The sequence below is a fragment of the Neophocaena asiaeorientalis genome, unplaced genomic scaffold (genome assembly GCF_003031525.2).
Source record: "Neophocaena asiaeorientalis asiaeorientalis breed wild unplaced genomic scaffold, Neophocaena_asiaeorientalis_V1.1 scaffold79, whole genome shotgun sequence".
Lineage (NCBI taxonomy): Eukaryota > Metazoa > Chordata > Mammalia > Artiodactyla > Phocoenidae > Neophocaena > Neophocaena asiaeorientalis.
In genome coordinates, this window is record NW_020175402.1 from 6,544,649 (window position 1) to 6,563,058 (window position 18,410).

An 18,410-nucleotide genomic window follows, 5' to 3' on the forward strand; every position below is an offset into this window, starting at 1 on the left:
CAGTTATGGAACCTTACTTTCTGTTTAACATTCTGATTTTGACTTAGAGCCCCACTAGAAAAAGTGATATTAAAAATTTGAAATGTTAATCCATCTCTTTTAGTTTTGCCTGTCTCCTCAAAACTGTGAGATTCTGAGGTGTGAAGCCTTGTTTTATCTATCTTTGTTTGCCAGAGACACCTTTGCATCTCAGATATATAATGAATAATTAATATTTGTTAAATTGAATTAAATAATTAGTAACATGGTAACAGATAAAGTCTAACTTTTCGCTTAGAATCTCTTGTATTAGGACACAAGTTTGTGCCAAAGTAATCACCCTGTGCCCAATCAGTACATGCAGGTAGCCAAAAAAACCCATGTATGGCCCGGAAGCCACTGTCTCTCCTATTAATCCTGTAGTATGGTCCCTGGTTTATTCAAAGAATCTACGTATACTTCTATGATAGGTGTCAGTCTCTCTTGTTAATGTCTTGTAATTTGATTCAGTTAAAAGCTCTTATCCATTTACCACAGTAATAATCAACTATTTTCACTATAGAATGTATTATCGAGACCAGGGTACTTGTTCATATGTGTAAATACATCTTGGGAGTGTGAGATCATGAAGAGAACCTGTTATTTGACATTTTGTGTTTATCTAAAATACATTTCAGAGAGCAGTTTGATACATTTGTCTTGTGTTTTATATGATGTAAAAACACCAAATATATCGAACTCTTGTGGTATCAAGAGTTTTGTATGTCAGACCAGGGGTTGACAAACTTTTTCTGTAAAGGACCAGATAATAAATATTTTAGGCTTTGCAGTCCATATAGTCTCTGTCAAAGGTACTCAACGTTGCCATTGTAGAGTGAAAGCAGCATTGACGATAAATAAAGAAACATGAATATGTTCCAGTCAAACTTTATTTGTGGACACTGAAATCTGAGTTTCATATAATTTGTATGTGTCACTAAATATTTTTCTATTTCTTTCCCAACCATTTAAAAATGTAAAACCATTCTTAGCTCATAGCCGTACAGAAGCAAAGAAAGGGCTGGATTTGGCTGCTGGCTGTAGGCTGCTGACCCCCGACATAGGTCTAGAGAGACAGAACTGATCAGTTAGATTTTCTGCCTTTGTACTGTTTCCAAGAGTTGTAGTCAAAATCTTAACATCTTCATTCAGTGTTGAAGTGTTTTTGGTCTTGTTTATGATTAGAAATGGAAAACAAAAGACAAGGCACTCATTCCTATTTATCTGGCAGCCAAGGTACACCTGAACAATAATCTAAAATATCTTTACCACCACAACATGCCTGCCTCTGTTAGTTTCCAAATTGTTCTGTGTTAACTGTGCTCTTAACATGTTCAGCGACAAATCCAGCTAACCCCTTTGTTCTTTTCGGTTTTTAAGGGTCTGCCTCTATCTCCCCCTAAGGAATAAAGAAACAATTCCCAAATTCACCTTCTCTTTAGCTGGGTTTTAGAGATATCTAATGAACATGGTAAAGAAGATTTTCACTCTAAATTTTTGATACACTATAGTGTATAAATTTAAGGTTGGGCATCTAAGGGAAACATTTCAGAAGGGTTCCTCTTTCAAAATAAAGATTTCTCTGAGAGGAGTTCCCTACTTCAGGGCTGATTTGGGCAGTATTTACCAAGAAGTCAGAATAAAATAAAGGTCTATGCTTTCAGAGGTGTCTTTGCTCCCTAGTTGACTGGTTGTGTTCTGGAGGGTTCCTTGGTCTGTAATTAGCTTTGGGAGGTGCTTTCTAACACATTCCTAAATCTTTGTTCCTTTCCCCCTGGTCTAGGATCCTTTAGCTATGATACACGGTTGAATAAATTGTTTATCCGTTAGCAGTTGAGCAAGATATTTAAGCCTAAAGAAATCTGCTAAGAACTTCTCTTTTTGGAACATTTTCTTTGATATTTTTCTCATGTTATTTGCTTTGTTAATATGTAAAATTATTACGAATAAATCTTATTGCAAATCTGATTCTGGTTGCTACTAATCATTAAGGAAATGAGTCAGTAATGCTGCACGTAGACAGACCCACTACCAAAAACGGGGGGGAAGGAACCTCTGCTTCAGCAGATCAGCAAGAGATATTGTCAGCCAGTCTTTCTGGAAAAATTCTCTTGTTTTTCCCATATTTTCACTCTTCTGTGTGGCCCAGTAATTGTCTTATGCTCAGTCCTAAAACAGAGATAACTTATTCACATGCGTTCACTTCTGAGAATATTAATGTTTTAAACCAGCTTTGGAACTATTTGACTTATTTATACAAAGTTTTAAAAATAATTACACATGTAATTGTCACATCTGTTAGAAGCATTTTTAATATGCTGAATTTGTCTTTTTTTGTTTTGTTTTGTTTTAAAAGGAAGCACTCTACAAATTAGTAGTTATTAATGCCTCTCTGATCATATTGAAGAGTGAGGATGGAGTGGGTGTGGATGTGTGGGCATGAGGAGAGCTGCTCCTATAATGTGGAATTAACAGAAGGTCCACTGCTTAATCTCTTACTTCACCTTGGTGAACCTTATCTCTTCTCTTACTCTCACAGTTCTAGATTCTGTTGTATCATCCAGGTGATTACTTAAAACCAACACTCCACGTTTTGAAGTGGTCTATTTACTAGCACAAAGTATGTACCTTGTTGCCATGTCTGAGTAACACAAAATTTTATAGTGTTTCTCCAAAGCCACATTCCTTTTAGGAATTTATTGAAAATGTTAACATGGAAAACCATTTCATTATTATAGGATTTTTTGGGAAGAGAAGACACAGCTAATTAATATCTAGTCATCGTTTTCTGTTGTATATAGTTCTGTGGAATCAAGGTGCTATTTTCTAGATATCAAATTGGGATATAATATTTTCCTTAAGTGCTTATGGCTTTAATCATTTTTGGAATTGGGACTTCTGAGAAATCTTGCCAAGTGTATTAAATTGTGTTCCATACTAAATGATCAGAGTTTTTGTGCTGGTTATAGCCCCTTCCTTTCCATCTCCATCTCTTCAACTCTTCAACTCAACCCTTCTTAGTATAATGAAATAAACTTGACTGGTCACGTCTGGTCTCCTAGACATGTTTAGTATAACCTTTCATATATGCTCAATCACTTTGATTTCTATAGCTCTATTCAGGTTTGAGAACACTCATTTGATCTGTGGAGTCCTTGCTGGTGAGTGCAGTGTTAAGGCAAAATTTTCTATTATTTAATAGTTAAAATTTTGCATCAGGCACCGATTTTACAGCTGTTTGCTTTTACATTCACCTATTCTGGGGATAATCTAATAACAGCACTATTTAGGAAATGATGAAAACTATGTTTGAAGGATAATTGTCATTGGCAAATTCCATTTGCTGGCATTTGTAAAAGGCTGCATTATAGAGTGATTTTGATTTTCGTACGATAGGCAATTTTACCAACCGTAATTTAATAAAGGCCAGTGTCTTCCTAAGTAAGCTCCTTTATCCAGATGTAATTTTTATATGCCAGAGAATAGCAATGGACAATGAAAATGACTCAAGTTTTGTGGAGAAGCTAGTGAGCACTGTAAGGATGTACTTCTAGCCAGGGAGGGACCAGTAGCATAGCAACTTTATTAAAAAAAAAAAAAAAATGTAGGGGAAGATATAGCCAAGAGAGAAAATTTAGACTGAAGAGAAATGTATTGCATGATTAAGAATGACACACTAGAGAGGAAAGATAGAATTTTAAAATCGTCTTTTGCTAGCCACGTGGTTACTCTGTTGTTAGTTTATCCCCATCTTGAGCATTTGTGATTCTAATGTCCTTTTCTAAACTGCCAGTTGACGTGAGTTTTCCACCGAAAGTGTATCAAAACTATTATTTATGAAGGTTTTGGGGGTGGAGGGGCCAGGGGATGTTTTTCTTTTTGGTAATTTTTGTTCTCCTTTCTCTGTTTGTTTCCTTTTTTGGATGAAGAATGGGCTGCTGCTGCTGCTTGACCTGTCATCTTTATGTGCTGTTTACACATGGCTTTTACAAAAGAAGCCATTACCACATCTGATTTATCTCTTATTGCAAGTGCCCCTTTAAAAGCATTTGTTTTAACCTAACAAATTAAAAAAAAAATCACCAGGTTAGCGTTATTTTATAACCAAGGGAAACACCGATATTATTAGTTTTTCAAAATAGGAATAAGATTACAAATATCGATAATATAGTAAATGTATAAAGACATGTGTTTCGCTTTTTAGAGCTTTTTCCCAAGGCACTTAAAGCCATTCTTTGCTGAGACATAAACTTGCCCTGTTTTGTTAGAAGTATGTGGAAACAAAGCACTCGCAATTAACTGATCTTATCAGGATTGGAGTCTACTACATTTTTTAGTTTGCATGTTGCAGACCATTTGGGGGTATTATTTAAATACATCTTGATAATTTAAGTGACTGTAATGTTTATCGTTTACTTTAGTTAAGAATCAGGAGCTGGACTCTTCTGCTGGGTATCTTCCTTCTGTGCTTAGCAAGATAACCTCGATTCCTGCTGGTTCTGTGGGCATTTGCAGTACAAAGCATTTCTTACGGGGTTTGCAAAGCAAGGGTAATGTGCTCTGTGGGTGTATGTGTGTCTGTGCACACCCCTCCCCCTTAATCCCACTGCCACCTTCTGCTCACTCCTTTTTTCTTATCAAAACTTATTTTTTTTAATTATATAAGCCTAACGAATCCCCAAACCCCCATTTTTCCTGACATACAGGAACGCTGATAAAAGTTTAATGTATTAACCTTCCCTGAAGAATTTGCATTTCAGTAGGCCACAGAGTCATTGCAAAGATGATGGTGACATTACAGAGTTGATCATACCGTTAAGCAGTATTTCCAATGTTAGTCCTAACTCTCAGTTTACTTGGTTGAATGGCAAAATAGAATGAAGAGAACGTGAAAACCAATGGTAGTTTAATAGATGTGGTGGATTTAGGGTTCCATTGGGTAAAGTGACTATAGAGATAGTATGCTAAATCTCAGAGTCCCTTTTTACAGAAAATTTAGGAATTTCTGGAAGCAGAATCTGTGGGTCGTATCATAAAAATATATGCTTTGGGCTTAGAAACAGCAATAAATCTATTAAGCTTTAAAATGATTGTAAATTTTGTGACTAATCAGAAATGTTCTCAAAACTATTAAAAATGGCCTATCCAGTGTTCTTCAGGAGAGTCTTGGCTCAGAAATAATTAAATATCCTCCTAGTGTATCAATTTTAGTTCTTATCTTCTATCACAGTTTTTTTCTAAGTTCTACCTGGTGATGTCCTCTAAAATATAGTGAGAACCTGGCTCAGAACGTGCTTGGCTGAAAGACCAGCCTTAGTTAAATCCATAGGGTTGGCTAATTTGGATACTCAAGAAACACTTCCATAAGGACCGGTTCTGGTTCATGTTTCTTTGCAAAAAATAATAATTTAAGAAATATAGTAATGTCTAGTATTTGCTTAGCACCTCAGTTTGAGCACTCTGCACAGTTAACCCTCACAGTGACCATATCAGGTAGGTAGTGGTGTTCCTTTTTTTTTTTTTTTTTTTTTGCGGTACGCGGGCCTCTCCCTGCTGTGGCCTCTCCCGTTGCGGAGCACAGGCTCCGGACGCACAGGCTCAGCGGCCATGGTCCACGGGCCCAGCCACTCCGCGGCATGTGGGATCCTCCCAGACCGGGGCACGAACCCGTGTCCTCTGCGTCGGCAGGCAGACTCTCAACCACTGCGCTACCAGGGAAGCCCCAGTAGTGGCGTTCTTGCTTTATGTGATAAAATTGAGTCTCAGAGCGGCTCAGGGACCTACTTAAGAACGAGCAGTTTTTAAGTGAGAGAACTGGAGCTAAATCCAGGTCTTTCATGTTTCAGTCCAGTGATATTCCGTTATGACACAGCTATTTCCTAAGTCACTTAGTTCCCAAGTGAAAATGTGATGAAAGTTACAGAAAGTGAATTAAGGAGAGGGTTGGAATTTGTGAGGCTCTAATGACTTATAAAACTAGGTATTGACAGTGGTGCTCTAAGATCCCCAAACCACTAATGAGTTGATTTATTAATACTGGACTGCCCTTAACTTGCCTTAAATCCCTCAGGTTGTTTCACAGAATGTCCCAGAACCTGAAATAGGATCTTTCAGTCAGTAGGAACCAGAAGATGGGAATAAGAAATGAGGTCTTTCCTATTGTTGAGACAGAGAGTCTCAGGGCTTTTGTTTGGCCTTGGGGATAATCTGGTTCCTGGTTTAAAAATCATTCAATAAAAAGAATTGAATTTTTTAGAAGAAAATAGTTGTTTCCTTTATGTATTTATTGGGGATATTTAAATAGATCAATAGTTCAAATTCCCATTAATTAAATCAAACCTCAAGTACCAGGTCTGAGGAAAATTAGATTGGTGTCCAAAAGCAAACAAACCAAAAACACCTTGTCATCAAACCAAATGACATTTTATAATTCTAATAATTATTTGTTCTTCATCAAAGAAAGTATTTTTGGTTTTCTGTGCTCGAGCCTCTAAGTATATTTATGTAAAAGTGAAACTCTTGCTGATTTGGAAGGGAATGTTTGAGACTATTTAAGATGGCACTGGTAAAGTGGGTTAAGACAGGATATTTCTGTAATTTAGTGAGAGAATTTGTATTTTGGTCTGGCCAAACTAAGAAAATTCTTTTGCAGTCATCATTTGTGTTTCCTGCTTCTCAATTTAGTCATTTTGATAAAATAAAATGTCACCTTAGCATGTTAATTGCCCTTCTCTCAAAATTTGTCTTGTATAATTTCAGCAAGTAAGAAAACCCATATTTATTAATTTGTCTATAATGTCTGTTTAAACATGCATATATATATGATGATAAAATTTTCACAGGTATTCTAAAAATAGATCTTTGAAAATACTGAGTAGAATATGAAGGAAAAGGGTTTTCCTGAACACTTAATATTAAACATATATTGATTCCAAGACTCTCATTAGAGGTTAGCTTTGTAACTGATATCACTGTATTTTCTTCCTTCTTTTAAAATTGTCCTGTCAGCTGTCTAATTCTGCTAATGGTGGACTCAGTAACATTGTTGACTGGCTTATTCCAGTGTTTAGTGTAATGTTATAATACCTGAGAAGGCACAAAAAATAACAAGACACTGTAATTAAGCTTACTGACCAGTTCTGATAAAAGTTTGCTTTCTCCCCAGGGTTCCACCATTGCCCAACCACCACACAGCCCTGAGTTTATTATGCAGATATATGTAACTGCTATCTGTACATATCACTGTTAATACCTTCATTCAGCTAAATCTAAGTACCCTGGAAAATGGATCACTGCCTTCTTTTATTTATCTCAAAAGCGCCTAAAAGAGGATTCTCTTCTGAGGTGGCAATTAAACAACTATTTATTGAATTCGGTCATTTCATTCTGCTGTCTTATACTTAATTTCAGTAAAAGAAGGTCTCAGCCTAAGGTGTAGGGCACTCAGCCCAAACAAACAAAAAACCACACACACACACACACACACACACACACACACACACACACACACACTCACACACACACACACAAGGAATATAAAGCATTCCAATGTGAAGTATGATAGTGTTTATCTATAGTCTATATCACTAATCTAGAGTTAATGTTCAGATCAGGTCTTGGACACTTCAATATTTTATATTCCCAGTTGCTATCATGACTTTGGCAAGAGAGTGATAATTTTCCTTAAGTGTCTTTACTGTTTCAGAAGCAGATGTCTAATAAGAAATTCACAGAAACTCTGTGACAACTCACAGATACAACCATATTTTTAGTCATATTCCTGAGAATATCCCTGCCATCTCTAAATCAGAAAGCATTAAACAAAATGTAATGAAGCTACACCTTAAATTTGAGCTATTTCTTCTCCACTCAGATAGATTGTCCATCATCCTTGACTTTGACTTTCAAAATCCACTCACTAAATTACTACAGTTTTATATTATATTCTCCATATAAAAGAGAATTTTTATACTACTTACCAGTTACTGACATTTCTTATCATTCTTTCCATTAACTACTTTTTCATTTAGGAAACCATTAAGGTTTATTTTTAACTGTTTTCAAAGGCTTGGAGTATATTAAGGATTTATCAGCACTTCCTTCATAAATTGTTTACCAGACTCTTGGTGTTTTACAGACCACTTCATTATGAAACCAGTGTAAAAGCCTGCATAAGAAAAATTATTTAATAGCATTTTTATTACAAAGGTAACACATATTCATTTTAAAAAGGTTGGGAAATACAGAAAAACACAAAGAAAGAAATTAAATTATTTGCAATCCTACCCCTACTGATATTTTAGTATACCTTGACATCTTTTTCATGTATATAATTACACACATTGGAAAATATAATTTTTAAATTGGTAAGAAATAAAACATAGCATATATTATTAAGAGGGGGATTTAGTCTTTGAAGTTAGCATTTTTGCCTTCTTCCCTTATTCCAACAATCTAATCATGGTCCTGAAATGAAAGTATGACCCTGAAATCATATGACAAGGTTGGCAGGGAAAGAGCTGCTGTTCTTCATTTGGTCCTTAACTGCCTACCCGGGATTTTAATGTATAGGAAGATAAAATGAGACAATAGCAGGTTCCTTTTCTTTTTTTTTTTTTAACAGAGAAAGGAATTGTTTTCCTATTGCCATCTAAAGGTAAAATTGGACTTCATTAAGCAAGGAACAAGGACAAAATGTGTGTGGGGAAAATTACAACATAGGCCCTCCAGAAAAAAACTTATATGGCTCTTGCTTATGTAGCAAAATTTTAGAAAGATTTTCAGGATTTATTTTCATTGTGTTGCTTATAGGATAAGAGAGTCTTGTCAGTATAACTACTTCTCTCAATAGTCTCTTCAAATATATAAATCCCTTCCTTCAAAAATAACCTAAAACGAAAGACTCTGGATTGCATTTAATGGAGTAGCAGCAAAATACCTATAAAACACCCATATCCTGCTTTTAATATCTGTAATCCCTAAGTCAAGGGAGAGGTTATTTATAACTCACAAAGTCACATACATACTCAGGGTTTGATGATCCTGTGACATAATCCATTTGAATAAGTCATTTTCAGGAGAAAGCCTTTAGGGGAAAAAAAAAATCTCTTGATTTCTGAATTATCATACTTAGCAGGAACCATTGACGTTTTAAGTAAAATTGAGAATTTTCAATCAAATAATGTTCCTGCTCACTTAAATATTGGTCTAACATTCTTCCTTCTCATATTCTTTTATTAAACAATTAACTAATTAATTAATTTTTGGCTGCCTTGGGTCTTCGTTGCTGAGCACAGGCTTTCTCTAGTTGTGGTGAGTGGGGGCTACTCTTTTGTTGCGGTGCACGGGCTCGGTAGTTGTGGCTCACGGGCTCTAGAGCACAGGCTCAGTAGTTGTGATGCACGGGCTTAGTTGCTCCGCGGCATGTGGGATCTTCCCAGACCAGGGATTGAACCCGTGTCTGCTGAATTGGCAGGCAGATTCTTAACCACTACGCCGCCAGGGAAGTCCCCCTTCTCATATTCTTGAAACCAACTAGACAGCCTTGTGGTACTTTATACAGGCAACTGGTCTTTGTATTGTAGCATCCTTCTTATAGATCCTGCATCAGGCCAGACAAGCAACACATCAGATCTCAATTTTATCTGTCACTGTGGGTGGTGCAGACGCAGTCATATATTTATTCATATCCTTGAGAAGATCCCTTTAAATTTTCCAGGTCAGTTTGGTATATGCAGCTGTGCAGAATCTTATATAATCCAGTGGTCCATGCTGATGGTCATAGCCAAAGGCACAGCACTGTCAGTTAGAATTCCTCACTCACGTTAGATGCCAAATTGTGGGTGTCTTATGTCATGGGGATTTTAGATCTTCTTTTTGACCCAATCTTTTCTTCTGGCTTTACAGCCTTCTCCTTATATTTCAAAGTATGGTGTCGGCCACTAAAACCAGACTCTGCTAAGGACTTTGGACAACTTTGTGCTTCCCAAAAGAATAGTCAGGTTTAGTGTATATTCTTTTGAACATAATAGGACATGTCCTTTGGGCCTGCTTGAGATACTTTCTTTTGCCATGGGAAGAAACGGGCTTTTGAATCAAACACTGACCCTAGTTTAAACCCTAGTTCCATCACTTCCTCGGTCTGACTTGCTTACCCTCTCCGTTTCTTCATCTATAAAATAGAGATAGTGACTACCTCATAGTGAGGTTGTGAAAAATTAAATGAGAAAACATGTTAGAGTGACTGTCACACAGTGAACCTGCAATAATGTTAGTTTTCCTCTTATTTTACTGATGTAGGGGATAGAATGCTGGACCAGAATGCTGGTCTGGTCAAGTGGGCCACTTCTTATGTTCTTTGTAAACAAGCCTTTTCAATTTTTTTTTTTTTTTTGAAAGAGCATCTCTGTTTTTTTTTTAATTAATTAAATTAATTAATGAATTTTTAATTTTTGGCTGCCTTGGGTCTTCGTTGATGCGTGTGGGCTTTCTCTAGTTGCAGCGAGCGGGGGCTAACTCTTCATTGCAGTGTGTGAGCTTCTCATTGCAATGTCTTCTCTTGTTGCGGAGCATGGGCTCTAGGTACGCAGGCTTCAGTAGTTGTGGCACACGGGCTCAGTAGTTGTGGCTCACAGACTCTAGAGCGCAGGCTCAGTTGTTGTGGTGAACGGGCTTAGTTGCTCTGCAGCATGTGGGATCTTCCCGTACCAGGGCTCAACACCCCCTGTCCCCTATATTGGCAGGCGGATTCTTAACCACTGCACCACCAGGGAAGTCCCAAGCCTTTTAAATTTTTGAATAGCACAAGTCAAAGCAGTTCTTAGGGTTCCTGGATTTATTTGGTATAATTTCAACAAGTTTTTACTGAACATCTATTACGTGCCAAAAACTGTGCAAGAGAGATTAACAGAGCTAAGAAACATAGCAAGTTCTTATCAGTCTAATGGAAAAGACAGATGAGTAAACCAATAATGACAGGGTACAACAGGAACAAAAGAGGCATGGTATCTAAATATACTTTAGGCAGTTGGGGGAAACTTCTAGAAGAACTGACTTGAGCTGAGTATGGACTTGCAGGCAGAAGGAACAATACGATATTGACAAAGGCACGGGGACAAAAGAAAGCATGCTCTGTTCTAGGAACTGCAAATTGTCTTGAATTAATGGAGAGAAGGATGTATGTGAAGTTATAGCAAGGTGAAGCTGGAGAGAGAGGTAGGAGTCATATTTTAAAATATTTTCTATGTCTTAATAAAGGACCTGAACTTTATCCAGAAGGCAATGAAGAACCACTGAAGGATTTTAACCTGAAAAATGGAATTTTCAATGTTTCATTTTAGAAATAAATATTTTCATGACAGAATATAGGATGTGTTCAGGGAAGGTTTGAGGTGAGAAAGAAGGAAGGAAGAAAGAAAAGAAGAAAAATTGTTTAGGGCATTAGTAGTAAGTGGGGTGAGGCACTATTAGAGCCTGAATGAAGATAGTAAGTGTGAGAATAGAGAAGAGTAGACAGATCAGGGAGATATTAAAGTGGAATAGATGAGTTTAGTTTGGGGCGTATTGTGTTCCATATGCCTGGGAGAGTGTCCAGTAAGTAGTTGGCTGTGTTGTCCAAGAGATCTGGACAACAGAGCCAACTGGAGCGGCTGATTTGACCATATGTGGGAGTGCTCTAAGTGGTAATCCAACCCAACTGTTATCAGTTTTCCTTTCATTTCCAGTGACTAATACATATTAGGTGATCAGTAAATATTTGCTGAATTGATATTACTGTGGCTACAGCTTTTACCCTTGGTCTCGTCTGGTCCTGCTTTGAAAAACATGATTGATCTATCTAATTTTACTCAGCAGTAGGCAACTTTGGGCCAGGTGGTGCTGGCCTAAGCAACGTTTAATTCACAAATGGCTTCTTGATGACAGACCACTACTTATCACTTGAGCAGACTGGTATAAAATTGGCTCTTACTTGATTATCTTAGGTATTCTCCTGGTTATTAATCAGCCTTCTCAGTTGTGACAGAATTATTTGGAGAAGCCATGAAGTGCCTCTCCATGTGAGTGGGTGGGGATATGCTATTCACAGCGCTAGAGCTAGCATATAGCAATTTGAGAAAGGCTGTTTGTTTATTACCAGCTGGTCTATTTTTGGGCAGCTCCATAGCAGCTTGTCTGACTCAAAAGAAATGGTGAGATAAGTGCCCTAGAAAATAGTACAGTGTGTTAATAACATAACAACAAACTCATTCTAGTGTCCTCCAGGCCCTAGCCTATTATAGGTGCTCAGGTAATGTTGATTGAATTAAGTGAATCTAATGGTAATTGACAATTACAGAATTTACATGCTTTCATATATATTATTGTATTTGATCTTCAGAACCCTGTGAGCCAAACCAAGTGTTACTCTCATTTTAAACATGAGGAAATTCATATACCCTTAGCAAGAGTAGTTTATGTATCTCTGATACATCTGCAGACAGAGACAGTTTCTCTTGTCATCTCTCAATTCCACCTTTTCATGTGCTAAGTAATATTCATGATCAGTCAGTGAAAGACCTGCCTAATGTGAGTTCAACTTGTGCCACTTTGAGATGCTCTTGAGTTGACTGTTTCTAGAAGTAAGGTTGGCCTGGAGTTCTTGAGTGCAGTGCATCTTTTCTTACCTTTCTTGGCCACTGGTTTATATTCATCAAAATGTAGGCTGTTTTACAACTTAAGGAGCAGCAGCGATTTTTTAAGAAGTATAATATGTGTAGTGTGATATGAGCACTAAAATGTGTAAGCTGCTCCAAGTGTACGTCATCTACTCCAGGAACACCATTTTAAAAGAGTCCTTTTCTGTTAAGTTCCTTTATGGCATGCATGTAATATGGTAAATTGATCTTACCAAAATTTCAGACCTAAGTGGCTTATGTACAGTTCTCTGGTGAGCACATGCAGATTTTCCTGACATTTGGCTTCTATTAGGTTGTTCATTTCTCAAATGGTTCCTATTCTTTTCCTAATAGTGTGAATTCCTACTTTTCTTCCACCCACAGCACCTTTCTTTAAACTTTAGGAGTAGGTCTAGTGTGATGTTATCTTCTCTCCACATTCTCTTGAAAGTTCTTATTTTAGATCTATTTTCCCTGTGATGTGAGGCATTTAGCCCAGGAGGGAACTCTGTGTTTCCAGGATTTATTTCTCTTAGGGGTTGGAGATATGTCATTCATCTGTGGAGAAATACTTCTCAGCTGCTCAGTTGCGTTTATTCTGTTTACAAAGAAATGTTTCACTATTTTTGATATTATAGTTAATTCTTTGACGATGATTGGATTAAGTCTGTGCTGGATGTACTCAATTTCCATATCTCTGCCAACCAAAGTCTAGATTTTAGCTTCTCCATCATGGGCCAGCATGGTGATACATATGGCTTGGAGATATGTGGAATAGTTTTCAATCTGATCAGACTCCTCAGGAATATGTTTTATTGGCTCATAAATTGCATTGTGTCCTGTGCAGAGTAATGAGTTAGGTATTTAGGAATAGTGACTCCTCTAAGTATGAAGAGTATGTGTTATACAGAGAACACCATAGTAATACGAAGTGCTTGGTACTATGTGAGGCACATCGAAATCGTTTCTCAGATTAACCATGGTGTAGAAATATGACCAAAATGAGGTTGGAATCACTTAAGCTGCTGACATGTTTAGTGAACAGTAATTCTTCCTTTTGACCACCTCTGGAGTTAAGATTCTTGGTTTATATTAGTATTAATTTTTTTTTTTTTTTTTTTTTGCCGTACGCGGGCCTCTCACTGTTGTGGCCTCTCCCGTTGCGGAGCACAGGCTCCAGACGCGCAGGCTCAGCGGCCATGGCTCACGGGCCCAGCCGCTCCGCGGCATGCGGGATCTTCCCGGACCGGGGCATTAAACCGCGTCCCCTGCGTCGGCAGGCGGACTCTCAACCACTGCACCGCCAGGGAAGCCCAGTATTAATATTTTTGAGGCCTCTTAGAAATCATTGTTGATTCTCAGAGTTCACTGTATTCCCCACGAATTCCTAATCTTCTTGCTTTTGTATGTGTTCATTCATTTGTAGAATATAAATGGCATTCGCACAGAGGAGGTGGCTGCCATGACCAAGGGGCCATCTACCAACCCTGACTCTGAATGGGAGGGCCCCAAGCATTCAATAATTCCTAGTAAGAGCCAAATGACTACCCCGTCGGAGTCTCCACAAAACTTTGACTTTGGCTCCCTCTCCATAAGCAGCAAGGAGACGGAAGAGAAGGAGCAGGGGGCAGCTGGCTATCTTGATATTAAGGAAATGTCGAGAGGTCCAAGTGGGGAATGTGTAGGAGTGGAGGAACAAGCCAGTGCCTTAAAGTCCTCAATATCACCAGCTTCCTCTCAGCTGCAACTTACTGAAAAAAAAGCAGAGAGTAGTGAAGAACATGTTATACCAAGAGAGCCTGTTGGAGAGCAAAATGGATCATTTCTTGACTCTCGTGTGGGTAACCAGTTCCCCACCCTCATTCGAAGTTTCCAGGTAGTAACTGATTCAGTCGTGCACATCTAATGACTCACTTTGGGAGAGGGCCAGAATCTATTCTGTGGAGGAGGTGGTGGTGGTGGCAGTGGTGAGGGTAGTAGCCTCTTGGCTTTTTTTCAAAATCACAGAATAAAATTGAAGTCCTTGATTACTACAAAGAAATTTATTCAGAGTCACTAACACCAAGGCTAGAAATGCTCTCTCCCCTGTTGACTTAACAAAACTCTTGGGGGTAAACTCCAGCTGTTTATCTTTATGAAGCTGGTGTAAGTATGTTCCTCTTTTCCTTGCTCAAGTATGGGCTGTGTAAAGAGGTGAATTTCTGAGACTTCTGTGATAAGGAGCCCTCAGTGTTCTGAGACCCTGCTCAAAAAATTCAAATACTCTTAATTACAAGGGGTAACTGACTTTTTAAATAAGGAGTCAGGCCCCATATAATTTTTTGTGTATTGCAGCCACATAGTGCAGCCCACCACTCCCACTGACCCCGCTCACGGGAGCTTCCATGATTGTAGGTACTAATCTCCTATGCTAAGGTGGATGGCCGTAATTAACTTTACCACAATCAAATGGTAGTTTTAGGGTGATTTATAGTCTTGGGGAAGGTGAGCTGATGGACAAGAAACCTTTGGTATTTCGCTCATGTTCATTCTTCTGAAATTCTGAGATTAATCACCAGGTGGTGGTAGAACTGATTATTTTCTCTCCAGTTTTCCAAATACTGTTTCTTTTCAATAACTCCAAAGTGAATGTCTGACATTGATTTGAAAGAAGTTAATGAATTCCAGGGTAATGTGTTCCGATGCCACTGCTATTTCATGTACCATTTATACATAGGGGAGGAAATGTGGCTGATTTTCTTAATTTTAATGGTACAGTCACAAGGACAAACAAAACTGAGTGCTATTTGGCAAGTAGTTTTATATTCAAATTCTGAAGGTCAGTCTGAAGTGTTTTGTATCACCAATTGTAACTGTCTGATATCATAGCTTTCCATTAAGAATATGAAAGTGATTATCGTAATGCTGTTGTTTAATATCTTTCATGATTTGACACCTTGTCAGGGCTACTTTGGAATAGTGTCCAAGTCTTGGGCAAAGATTGAGCTAGCCCTTTGCTTGATTAGAGCAATCACTTTGATCAGCTCAATGTCAGAAGGTTAGTTCTCCACAACCTTCAGAAGACTCCAGTAACTGTTTCTTTACTGCTTCACAGCCTCCCCTGGTGAAGACTCAGACCGTCACCATCTCAGACACTGCCAATGCTGTGAAAAGTGAAATTCCAACCAAAGACGTCCCTATAGTCCACACTGAGACCAAGACCATCACTTATGAGGCTGCCCAGGTAGGACACAGTTTGATGTTTCAGAACCAAAGACTACAGTAAACATGATAAATAACCTTTCTTCACAGGGTTGCTAATCACTTGCTGCAAATAATGCTAGGCTTTTCTGGGGCAGTTCTTTTCAGAAGAGATTACTGACCTCAAGATGTCCCAAAATACTTTTTCAAAAGCAACATTATCTTGGATCTGATTGCGTATATCCACCCAATTCAGTTAGGGAAGGCAGTCTAGTGTAATGGTTGATAACATGGGCTTTGGGTCAAACAAACCTGAGTTCAGGTCCCAGCTGTTTTTAAAATTTATTTAATTAATTAATTTTTGGCTGTGTTGGGTCTTCATTGCTGTGCGCGGGCCCTCTATAGTTGTGGTGAACAGGGGCCCCTCCTTGCCGTGGTGCGCGGGTCTCTCATTGCGGTGGCCTCTCTTGTTGCGGAGCACGGGCTCTAGGCATAACCACCTCCACCCGCATGATGTTAGTATCTACTTAATGATTCTGTTGTAAAGCTTATATAAAATACAGTACTGTATGGAATCAACTTGAGCACCATGCCTGAAAGTGTAAATAAGAAACAGCTATAATAATTATAATCAATTTATTACAATTAAATTTAAAATCATGTAAGAATTTAGTACTTAAAATTTTCGTTTACTTCCTACTTTTAGTAATATTTCTCCTTCATTGTTAGTAATTTGAATGAGCTCGGGTTGCTGGTGTTGAGTTTTCTTTTTTTTTTTAATATATATATATATTTTTTCTGATTAGTCATCCATTTTATACACATCAGTCTATACATGTCAATCCTAATCTCCCAGTTCATCACACCACCACTCCCACCCCGTGCCGCTTTCCCCCCCTTGGTATCCATACGTTTTTTTCTCTACTTCTGTGTCTCAGTTTCTGCTCTGCAAACCAGTTCATCTGTACCATTTTCTAGATTCCACATATATGCATTAATATATGATATTTGTTTTTCTCTTTCTGACTTATTTCACTCTGTATGACAGTCTCTGGATGCATCCACGTCTCAACAAATGACCCAATTTCATTCCTTTTTATTGCTGAGTAATATTCCATTGTATATATGTACCCCATCTTTATCCATTCATCTGTCAATGGGCATTTAGGTTGCTTCCATGACCTGCCTATTGTAAATAGTGCTGCAATGAATATTGGGGTGCATGTGTCTTTTTGAATTATGGTCTTCTCTGGGTACATGCCCAGTAGTGGGATTGCTGAGTCGTATGATAATTCTATTTTTAGTTCTTTAAGGAACCTCCATACCGTTCTCCATAGTGGCTGTATTAATTTACATTCCCACCAACAGTGCAAGAGGGTTCCCTTTTCTCCACACCCTCTCCAGCATTTGTTGTTTGTAGATTTTCTGATGATGCCCATTCTAACTGGTGTGAGGTGATACCTCATTGTAGCTTTGATTTGCATTTCTCTAATAATTAGTGATGTTGAGCAGCTTTTCATGTGCTTCTTGGACATCTGTATGTCTTTGGAGAAATGTCTGTTGAGGTCTTCTGCCCATTTTTGGATGGGTTGTTTTTTTTTTTTAATTTTGAGCTGTATGAGCTGTTTATATATTTTGGAGATTAATCCTTTGTCCAATGATTCATTTCCAAATATTTTCTCCCATTCTGAGGGTTGTCTTTTCGTCTTGTTTATGGTTTCCTTTGCTGTGCAAAAGTTTTTAAGTTTCATTAGTTCCCATTTGTTTATTTTTGTTTTTATTTCCATTACTCTAGGAGGTGGATCAAAAACGACCTTGCTGTGATTTATGTCAAAGAGTGTTCTTCCTATGTTTTCCTCTAAGAGTTTTATAGTGCCCGGTCTTACATTTAGGTCTCTAATCCATTTTGAGTTTATTTTTGTGTATGGTGTTAGGGAGCATTCTAATTTCATTCTTTTACATGTAGCTGTCCAGTTTTCCCAGCACCACTTATTGAAGAGACTGTCTTTTCTCCACTGTATATCCTTGCCTCCTTTGTCATAGATTAGTTGTCCATAGATGCGTGGGTTTATCTCTGGGCTTTCTATCCTGTTCCATTGATCTATATTTCTGTTTTTGTGCCAGTGCCATACTGTCTTGATTACTGTGGCTTTGTAGTATAGTCTGAAGTCAGGGAGTCTGATTCCTCTAGCTCCATTTTTTTCCCTCAAGACTGCTTGGACTATTCAGGGTCTTTTGTGTCTCCATACAAATTTTAAGATTTTTTGTTCTAGCTCTGTAAAAAATGCCATTGGTAATTTGATAGGGATTGCATTGAATCTGTAGGTTGCTTTGGGTAGTATAGTCATTTTTATAATATTGACTCTTCCAATCCAAGAACATGGTATATCTCTCCATCTGTTGATATCATCTTTAATTTCTTTCATCAGTGTCTTATAGTTTTCTGCATACAGGTCTTTTGTCTCCCTAGGTAGGTTTATTCCTAGGTATTTTATTCTTTTTGTTGCAGTGGTAAATGGGAGTGTTTCCTTAATTTCTCTTTCAGATTTTTCAACATTA

The 18,410-nt window shown here is 37.9% G+C and overlaps 1 protein-coding gene across 7 annotated transcripts in view; it reads left to right on the forward strand.

Annotated features, from left to right (window-relative positions):
* EPB41 (erythrocyte membrane protein band 4.1) overlaps positions 1-18,410 on the forward strand; it is a 197,805-nt gene that overhangs the window by 153,539 nt on the left and 25,856 nt on the right. For 6 of the 7 annotated variants that reach the window (XM_024766763.1, XM_024766760.1, XM_024766759.1 and 3 more), the window contains one exon: positions 15,766-15,894. In XM_024766763.1, coding sequence (XP_024622531.1) covers positions 15,766-15,894 — 129 coding nt within the window. Of the gene's footprint in view, positions 1-14,097; positions 14,548-15,765; positions 15,895-18,410 lie in introns of all 7 variants that reach the window. The other variant, XM_024766764.1, reaches the window with a different exon arrangement.